Source organism: Anoplopoma fimbria, chromosome 9, assembly GCF_027596085.1.
Source record: "Anoplopoma fimbria isolate UVic2021 breed Golden Eagle Sablefish chromosome 9, Afim_UVic_2022, whole genome shotgun sequence".
Classification (NCBI taxonomy): domain Eukaryota; kingdom Metazoa; phylum Chordata; class Actinopteri; order Perciformes; family Anoplopomatidae; genus Anoplopoma; species Anoplopoma fimbria.
Window position 1 is genome coordinate 18,584,241 of NC_072457.1, and position 10,618 is coordinate 18,594,858.

Here is a 10,618-nt window from a genome sequence, read left to right on the forward strand (position 1 = left end):
AGCGTAACAGGGTATTGTCCCATTTAAGAAGTATGGATGTTGATGTTGCTTTTCTCCAAGAAACTCATCTCAGGCCCTCTGACCATAACAGACTGTGCAAAGGATGGGTGGGGCAATTATATCATTCCATCTTTGAGGTGAAATCTAGGGGTGCTGCTATTCTTATTAACAAGAATACTCCTTTCATCTTGCAGAAGGTTACTGCAGACCATCTGGGAAGATCTGTTGTGGTCACAGGTACCCTGTATAATGTACCTTTAATCTTGGCCAGTGTTTATGCCCCAAATTGGGACGACGTGCAGTTTATGAAAAAATTCTTGTCCTCATTACCTTGTTTAAATACACACAGGCTTATTTTAGGGGGTGATTTCAACTGCGTATTAGACCCAATACTGGATCGTTCCTCGAACACCAACTACAATATATCAAAATCAGCTAGGACGATTAATGCTTTTCTACAAATGTATAATATGTCTGAACCCTGGCGCTCCTTGTATCCCAATTCTAAGCATTATTCATTTTTTCCCCAGTACATAACTCCTACTCCCGCATTGATTACTTTTTAATTGATAACCAGCTAATGCCCTCGGTTAAGGACTGCAGATACGAGGGCATTGTCATCTCTGACCATGGGCCCGTGGTTTTACAAATATCTTTTCCAAAGAAATCTGCTCGGCGTCCTTGGCGTTTTAGTAATGTTTTGCTTGGGGATGAATCATTTGTTAAGTATATTAATACGCAAATTGATATTTTCCTGTCCATAAACGATACGTCAGATGTTAGTAAATCCACCCTCTGGGAATCCCTAAAGGCTGTTTTAAGAGGGGAGATTATCTCTTACACCTCCTGGGAAGCCAGGTCGAGAAAACTGCGTCTTAAAGACCTTTCCGACCAAATTAAACAATTGGATTATAAGAACTCAATTGCTCCCACACGTGATTTTTAAAGGACAGATTGACTCTGCAGACAGAATTTGACCTAATAACTACCCGCCATACAGAACAGCTCCTCCTCCAGTCTCGATCGAGGTTATATGAACATTCTGACAAGGCTGGCAAATTCCTGGCTCAACAGGTTAGACAGTCTATGACCTCTACTCTCATTACAAACATCCGAAAGCATGATGGTCAAATTTCTAATCATGAGCAGGAAATAAATGATGAATTTAAGAGGTTTTATTCATCTCTTTATACTTCTGAGGTGATATATGACCCTTCTAAACTTGAACTCTTTTTCAGAACTTAAATCCACCTCAAGTTAATGTATTATTAAAGGAGCAATTGGAAAAACCTATGTCTAAGGAGGAAATTAGGACGGCCCTTTACAGTATGCAGAATGCAAAAGCTCCAGGCCCTGACGCATTTACGTTAGAATTTTTGAAAAATTTGGAGATAAATTATTGCCAATCTTGCTATCAGTTTTTGAGGAGTCCTTTGTCGAAGGCCACCTTCCACCAACCCTTTGTCAGGCCTCTATTTCGGTTTTACTGAAAAAGAATAAGGATCCCCTCAATTGTGGGTCATTTCGCCCTATTTCGCTCCTGAATGTGGATTATAAATTGTTGGCTAAGGCCTTGGCTCACCGTCTAGAGATCATTCTCCCTTCGATTATTTCACCTGACCAAACTGGTTTTATTAAAAAACGCCTCTCTTTTTTAATATTCGTAGACTTTTAAACATCATACATTCCGCAGACGGTCAACACTTGCCTGAGGCAGTTATCTCTTTAGACGCTGAAAAGGCGTTCGATAGAGTGGAATGGGGTTACCTATTTTGGTGTCTAGACAAATTTGGTTTTGGTCCAAAATTCATTTCTTGGGTAAAATTGCTATATAACTCTCCAACTTCATCAGTACGCACTAATAACACCAATTCCCAATCTTTTCCATTACAACGCGGGACAAGGCAAGGATGCCCAATTTCCCCACTTTTATTTGCTATAGCTATTGAGCCCCTTGCAATGGCAATACGCTCCTCTCCTGAGATTCGTGGTATTGTAAGAGGGGGTAAGGAACATAAAACGTCATTATATGCTGATGATCTTTTATTATATATAACTGATCCACAGAACACCTTGCCCTATATTATGAAGTTATTAGACCTCTTCAGCAGCATTTCTGGGCATAAGATTAATGTTTTGAAAAGTGAGCTTTTTCCTGTCAACTCTGCCGCTAAGTCCATATCCTTTAATTCCTGTCCTTTCAAGGTGACATCTGACAACTTCACCTACCTGGGGGTGGTTGTTACACGTGGCTTCTCTGACCTTTTTAAGCTCAATTTTGTTCCCCTTCTTGAGAGCTCTAAAATTGCCTTCAATAAATGGTCCATGCTTCCTCTCTCTTTAGCAGGAAGAATTAATCTAATTAAAATGAACACGTTGCCCAAATTCCTCTACCTTTTCCAAACTATACCAATCTTTATCAACAAGTCTTTCTTTTCGCACCTAAATAAGATTATATCTGACTTTATTTGGAATAAGAAGCCACCCCGTATCCGTAGGGAATTTTTGCAGAGGCCAAAATCATTGGGTGGTATGGCTTTACCACATTTCCAATTATACTATTGGGCAAGCAACCTTAGAGCTATGGCATATTGGCTTAAAAACTACATCGACAATGAGACTCCTACCTGGGTTCAGATAGAGACAACTGCCTGCTTGCCATCGTCCCTCCCTGCTTTATTGTATTCTGCAATGCCTTTCACTCCAAGCTATGTTTCAAGTGCCCCCTTAGTACATCAGTCTTTACGCATATGGGCTCAAGTGCGACGACACTTTGGTTGGCAGGCTTGCTCGCTCTGGGCCCCAATTGCGTCTAATCATCGATTTGCCCCTTCATTTCATAATGACTATTTCTCGGCCTGGCAAAAGAAGGGTATTATCTCATTTAAAGATATGTACATAACAGGTGTTTTTGCTTCATTCGAACAGCTCAAAACTAAATTTAATCTTCGGAATGTTCATTTCTTTAGTTATTTACAGGTTAGGGACTGGGCACGTAACAATACAGGAATGTTCCCTACAATCCCCGAACCTCAACCTATGGATAGTCTCTTTCCAGCAGACCCAGAGCTCAGGGGCACAATATCTGTTATATATACTAAACTTTCTTCTGTGCAATCAGAGTCTCTGGATGCATTGAGAGCGGCGTGGCAGGCTGATCTGAATGTACAATTTACAGATGTTGAGTGGTTGAATGTTTTTTTAAGAATACATTCTTCATCTATATGTGCCAGACATGGCTTGATCCAGTTTAAAGTGGCACACAGACTCCATCTCTCTAAAGCCAGAATCTCAAAAATGTATCCATCAAGTGATAGTTCATGCAACAGATGTAAAAATTCACCTGCAACACTAGCTCATATGTTCTGGCTTTGCCCGAAACTTGTTAGTTACTGGTCTTCTATTTTTGACGCTCTATCCAAGATACTTAAGAGACCAATAGCTCCAAACCCTCTTACAGCCGTTTTTGGTATTCAATGTGAGGGTGATAATCTTTTTAGAGCACAATCAAACTGTATTGCCTTTGTCACTCTTATAGCCAGAAGATTAATTCTACTTAATTGGAAGCAGGCTACTCCACCCTCCTTTAAACACTGGATTAGGGACACACTACAATTTCTGAAGCTTGAAAAGTTAAGATTTGCTTTAAAGGGTTCAAAGGACAATTTTAGCAATGTTTGGCAGCCTTTCATTACATACCTGCTTGAACAGCTGTAACGATGTACACATTTTTTTTTATTTATTTTTTTTATTTTCACTTTTATTTTGCTATGGATCCCAATAACTCCAAACTGTGCACGCACACTTTTTTTTTTTTTTTTTTTTTTTTTGTTGTTGTGGTTGTTGTTGTCATTGTTTGTTTTATTGTTATTATAAGAATTATTGATTATTGACTTATGTTTGTCTGTTTGTTTTTGGGGATAAAAAAAAAAAAACATTTGTAAAATGATGTTTTGCTATATTGTGAATAATCAATAAACAAAGTGGTAAAAAAAAGAAATACCTCAGTGTTAATGTCTAGCTTTATGGGAGGAAGGAAAACCAAAATGTAGAATGCAATGTCAAATGAAAGAATACAAATGAGCTTGTATGCTAGGAATAAATAAAAATCCTGGCTGTATTTCCTGACTTCATTCATCATTCTCACCTGAGAAGGACACTTCAAATGCAGGCTGACGTTTGATTTGTTTCATTCCACAACCACACATCTTCAAAAAGAAATGATTCCAACAGTATTATTCGGGCATACCGGGTCTGCTGATGCTGTTTGAGGCTGGCTGGAGATCAGAGGCTGCAGGAGGTCCTGAACATCATAGGGTCTGAACCTGGTCACCGACTTCTGCTTGAAGAAATCCCTGATGATATTCGTTGCCTTGCTGAGGGAACTGATGGCTGAGTCCCTGAACAACAGACACAGAATCTGGCCTTAATACAGTTCATAGTAATGCTTACATGTATGTTTACAGAGGATTGACATCTGTGACAGCTTCCTGTCTGTGTATATATGGTGATATTAAAGCCTGCTCTCATTGTTGGTCCATGTAAGAATAAAAACTATACGTGTTCTTCACTGCAATGCCTTTTTGTAATATTTAATACTTTTTAGGGCGTACTACCTGCATGTTTCTAAGGTTGCACGGTTAGGAGAAATTTGATTAAAATCACAATATGGTCTATGGTGCAATATTTATTAATGGCCAAACTCGTGTGAAGATAGCATTTTAACTTGAATAGTGTTGTGCTGCAGAGATGTCCTGACCTACACTCCATATTGTTTTTATATATATACGGTATATATATATATATATTTATTTTTATTTATTTTTTCATGAAATTGAGAATAATTATGTAAATATGTATCTGTCCCACCAATATTGCAAGACATATCACAACTGCAATACCAGTCACACTATTGCAATGACAACGCCGCGGTGTCGACCTGTCACTCAGTGTGTAGCCCCGCCCTAAAGCATCCCCTGCTTTATGGTCTGTTTGACTCTAAATGGAGCATCATTTACTAAATGAACATCATGCTGTATTGAAGTCATTTTCTCATAGACTTCTATACAACGCCCCCTGGTGGACAGTAGAGAGAATGCAGCTTTAACACATGAAGCTTTGACTTCACATTTCAGAACTGGAGGTTGCTGCCTGTGCGTGCGTGCGTGCGTGCGTGCGAATGATCAGTTTTGATGGGCTTGCATGAAGCATCAGCCATCAGGGTATGAATGTGTGTGTATGGGTGAATGATGACATGCAGTGTAAAGACCTTTGAGTGGTCGGAGGACTAGACAGGTGCTTTAATAATGAGTCCATTTACTATTCGACAGGATTTGTGCTGTTGGAGCTTTGACTAAAACTCTTTAAAGTATGTCATGTTGTTGTGCTCTCTTCTTCTGCAACTTTTTAATAACACCCAACTGGAGTATCAAAGCCACCAACTGTTTCTGGTGAACCAACTACTAATATTCAGTGGTGGATGGAAACGGATTAATGAGCATTTTCTTTTGCCAATTATGTGTAAATTGGGTTCAAATGTACAATACTTTGGATGGAAACCTTGCTACAGTGGTAATCCACTGTGATGGTACATTATGAGATGGATGATTTTACCCCGTTGCATTCGGTTGCAGCTGCAGTGGTTTGTCATAGCACTGTCTGTAGAGCCGAGGAACCTCCATCATCCACGCTATCTGGGCCGACATCACTGGGTCGTTCACTTTATCTGGGAACACACACCGATACAGACACATGTGATGAATGGGCAGATGATAGCGATGGCGAGTCCTCTCATATAAACAATGTGCTGCGTTTGGTTGTTGTGGTGTGTGTGTGTGTGTGTGTGTGTGTGTGTGTGTGGGGAAGAGAGACATGTATTAGCCATTACTAAACGAGACTGCAGTGAAAGGATAAAGAATGTCCCTGCCTGGCACTCCATGACATTCTGGGACATGGGTGGGACATGGGTGGGACATGGGTCATTGGTGGGACATTGGTGGGACATGGGTCATTGGTGGGACATTGGTGGGTCATTGGTGGGACATTGGTGGAAGGTAAATAAGTGAAAGTGAAAGTGGGTGATGTCAGGTATCAAACTGCCACTGCGGCCTGCAGAGGACAGTCCTCTGTACTCACAGAAGGTGGAGGCCATGATTTCTCTCTGTTGCCTCGACGTCTTCACCGGTCCTCTGACTCGGAGCAGCTCTCCGATCTCCAGACGGCAGCGGCTCTGCTGGGCCTGTCTCAGCTTCTCCAGTTCAGCCACTGGGTTGAAGCCTCCTTGAGCCCCATCACTGTGTTTTCCTCCTGCTGGAGATGACAAATGAATAAAGAACATCACACAATGGTTTGTGGTTATAAATGAATGCATAATAATACATTTATGAAGCACCTTTAAAAATAGTTGAACTAAACGATATGATGCTACACCTTTAGGCCGTACAACTAATTTATATATTTACATGACAAATTCAGCTAGGAGGATGCTACAAGGCTCATACAAGCCATTTCAAATATATGAATACACAAAGAGTGTATTTCTAACACTGAGATTGATACAAATGCAAACTCACATTTGGTAGGATTCTCCTCCTCTTTCAACAGGTCATTCTTCCAGCAGAGGCAGTTAATTACACCAGTACCATCATCCACTGTGAACAGAAGGAAACATACTCAACATGTGTTTTTTGCTTGTGAGGAGATTGGGAGGTGAAAGCCAAGCTTATTTTGGGCCTTTAAACAAATGGAGAAATGTCAACAGAAACTGGAGCATTGTAGGAGATGGAGACTTTCTCCATGTTTATCCAAAACATGGCACAATGTCTCTCTGCTGACAATGCCATAGAGGGTCCCCAAATACCTCCCAAAGACAGCAATCAGTCCAGTATCATTGTCCACACAGGAAGATTACCTCCATAACAGAAGAAGTCTTCTCTTTCTCTCTTGTAAACCACTGTCCCCAGTACATCCACTTTATAGATCGGATGCAAGTTGTAGAAGTAAATACCTGTGAGACAGAAATAATCACCTCAAAGCATCAAATGTGATCATTGTCATCATCAGGTAAAAACACACATACTGAAGTCAGTGGTAAGTGTACTGAAACAAACAATGTACACATCATAAAAACGTCTTATCAAGTTACATAGTCGTGAATAAGTTGACTAACATCACATCTACAGTAACGTTGACATCAGTGTGATGACAGCTTGTAGGTTAGACATGTTGTTCTGTGTTCAGGTAACGTTAGGACACAACTGTTCCACCTGTAATGATCCATGGGAAGGTTCAAACAGTGAAGACAGCAGCTCCAGTCAGTAAACCAAGACCTGGTGTCTCTACAGGTGAGCTGGTATTACCTGGTGTCTACAGGTGAGCTGGTATTACCTGGTGTCTCTACAGGTGAGCTGGTATTACCTGGTGTCTCTACAGGTGAGCTGGTATTACCTGGTGTCTCTACAGGTGAGCTGGTATTACCTGGTGTCTCTACAGGTGAGCTGGTATTACCTGGTGTCTACAGGTGAGCTGGTATTACCTGGTGTCTACAGGTGAGCTGGTATTACCTGGTGTCTCTACAGGTGAGCTGGTATTACCTGGTGTCTCTACAGGTGAGCTGGTATTACCTGGTACCTGGGTGGACTCTGTCATCTGCAGGACGTCCCTGACAAACAGCCGGGCGAAGGCAGTGAAGACCGGGTCCAGACCCCACAACATGGACGGGGGCTCGTCCGCTGGATCCATCGAGGCTGTCTGCAAGAGAGGAGCCGGAATACTGGTTAATAAATACCGTTAAATGTTACGTTTAGTTATTTACATACTACATACCTAGAACATGGGTTTATACACATGCATATCTGTATGTAGCATGTTCCTGTCCGCGCAGCCCGGCCGCTTGTCTCAGTGGTGTATGGGACATGTAGTCCTGTCTCAGTGGTGTATGGGACATGTAGTCCTGTCTCAGTGGTGTAGGGGACATGTAGTCCTGTCTCAGTGGTGTATGGGACATGTAGTCCTGTCTCAGTGGTGTATGGGACATGTAGTCCTGTCGCAGTGGTGTATGGGACATGTAGTCCTGTCTCAGTGGTGTAGGGGACATGTAGTCCTGTCTCAGTGGTGTAGGGGACATGTAGTCCTGTCACAGTGGTGTAGGGGACATGTAGTCCTGTCTCAGTGGTGTAGGGGACATGTAGTCCAGTCGCAGTGGTGTAGGGGACATGTAGTCCATTCGCAGTGGTGTATGGGAAATGTAGTCCTGTCTCAGTGGTGTAGGGGACATGTAGTCCTGTCTCAGTGGTGTCGGGGACATGTAGTCCTGTCGCATCATTTATATGTAGACTTGACAGTTTACTTGGCACACCTAGGCATGATTAGGCCTACCTAGGTTAAAAACTAATGCAGTTTAATATTGTATAAAGTCTTTATTTAATGTTTTAGAGGTGGTGATTTATTTTTTGTGTCAGCTTGGTTTGTGGTGCTGTTGAACTGTAACGTTATACTGAGAGGTGTTTCTAATATTTAGTCTACCCTTCATATACATGGGATGGACCAACACCTCTGAAAAACTATTTACATTTTAAAAAAGCAACATTATAACCTTGCTGAAGTTAACATGTATATACAGGGCTGTTATATTAGCTTTATCTAGGCCTACCTGATAAACTGGCCAGTTCAGGGGAGGTTTGATACTTTAGTTTAATATTGGAATGGATTAGCATACATTCCACATACAGACCTGCCATTTGTCTTCTTGGTACTCAACATAAAGAGGCTGATACTCAGTCTGACAGGCCTTGGACAGTTAGGTGCACAAACATCACAATACATCAGTGCAGAAGTAGCCTACCTGTACTTCATCTGTGCCACGCACATCATTAGTCATTAACCAGGACAGACATCAACAGAAACAGGACATTTCATGTCTATAATACAGTAATCATGTAGGCTAATGTAACTTTTTGACTCAGAACCTGGGAAGATAGGTGTGCTCTTACACTGCCTATCAAGCAATGAAATAAATAGATTACATTAATAACAGAAAGCACCGGATCAAACAGGTCAGAGGTTAGAGGGAAACTTTATTCTGGTAGACTTCAACAATTGATAGACAATTCACATTTAGAAAACAGTTTAATAAATATCAAATAGTAAAAACACATAAATAAGCAATAAATATAATACATAATAGACGGTACCAGCTGGCAGTGGTACAGTCAGATGGATGCGGCTCCATTAGTCCGCCCCTGGTTGTTGCAGCAAACTTGTTGTTGTTCTGCTTCTTGTTGGCCTGTTTGGCAGTTATTTCCAGGTCAGAAGTGGTTACAAAGTCCCTGGAAAAAAACATAAACAAAGAGTGACACAGAGTGACACAGAGTGACAGAGTGACAAAGAGTGACACACTGCCTCTTCAATAAGATATGAATCATGATGGATGGAGACAGCACAAATCTGTCTCCATCCCTGACCCAGTCATACAGGCAATGAGGGCCTGGGCTTCCTCAGTTGTCCCTTGAATAAAATATTGCTGTAATGTTAGTTTGATTGCACAATAATAGCAATTATAACAAGTGTGTACAATGGGGAATAAAGACAAGCAAAACAAATCGGTCTAAAGCACAAAGGCAGGGCTCTAACTTTGAACAATATATATGTAAAGTTATGAAACTTAACTTTGCCCTCTGCCAAACCAGTTTGCACGGGAACTAATAATAGATGTAAACTAGAAATCCCAACGAGTTATATCTCATGATTAACCACAGAGACACCGGCACATCTGGAGAGGCCTAGCCGGGACCAGGCTGCTGTCAGCGGGCTGCACGAGCACCACCGCCCGGTCTCCTCTCTGGACCTCTCACATATCTATATATATATATATCTAAATATATATAGATATATATATATATCTATATATATCTATCTATATATATATATATATATATATAGATATCTATATATATATATATATAGATATATAGATATATCTATATATATATATCTCTATCTATCTATCTATCTATCTATCTATCTATATATATATATATATATATATATATATATATATATATATATATATATATATATATAGATATATATATATATATATAGATATATATAGATAGATATCTATAGACCGCCCGGTCTCCTCTCTCAGCTCCGACAGACGTGGTTGATGAGGAGATATAAACGTAACAAACAGTCTCTATCTTCATAACTGGACCACAGATCTGAAGTCTTAACTACATTCTCGCTTAAACATCTTAAAACTAAACTCCGTTACACAGCAGCAGTGTTTACACAACGATAACTTACAGCTGTGAGTCGTCTCCGCCATTGTTGTCTCTTCTCTGCTGGTGCGAAATGCATTCTGGGAGACTTGTAGTCCTGTCTCAGTGGTGTGTGGACTTGTAGTCCTGTCTCAGTGGTGTGTGGACTTGTAGTCCTGTCTCAGTGGTGTATGGACTTGTAGTCCTGTCTCAGTGGTGTATGGGACTTGTAGTCCTGTCACAGTGGTGTATGGGACATGTAGTCCTGTCTCAGTGGTGTATGGGACTTGTAGTCCTGTCTCAGTGGTGTATGGGACTTGTAGTCCTGTCGCAGTGGTGTAGGGGACATGTAGTCCTGT

At 40.9% G+C, this 10,618-nt stretch overlaps 1 protein-coding gene across 4 annotated transcripts in view; it reads right to left on the minus strand.

Moving 5' to 3' along the window:
• Positions 1-10,438, minus strand: part of stn1 (STN1 subunit of CST complex) — a 13,320-nt gene extending 2,882 nt beyond the window's left edge. Inside the window, exons 1-8 of one of the 4 annotated variants that reach the window (XM_054604451.1) lie at positions 10,306-10,438; positions 9,178-9,326; positions 7,630-7,749; positions 6,911-7,006; positions 6,573-6,650; positions 6,136-6,309; positions 5,614-5,725; positions 4,250-4,400 (exon numbers count right to left, since the gene is read on the minus strand). In XM_054604451.1, coding sequence (XP_054460426.1) covers positions 4,250-4,400; positions 5,614-5,725; positions 6,136-6,309; positions 6,573-6,650; positions 6,911-7,006; positions 7,630-7,749; positions 9,178-9,229 — 783 coding nt within the window. In that variant the 5' untranslated portion in view covers positions 9,230-9,326; positions 10,306-10,438. Of the gene's footprint in view, positions 1-4,249; positions 4,401-5,613; positions 5,726-6,135; positions 6,310-6,572; positions 6,651-6,910; positions 7,007-7,622; positions 7,750-7,824; positions 7,906-9,177; positions 9,327-10,305 lie in introns of those variants that run through there. The other 3 variants (XM_054604453.1, XM_054604452.1, XM_054604454.1) reach the window with 3 other exon arrangements.
• Between the last annotated feature and the right edge of the window lie 180 nt (positions 10,439-10,618).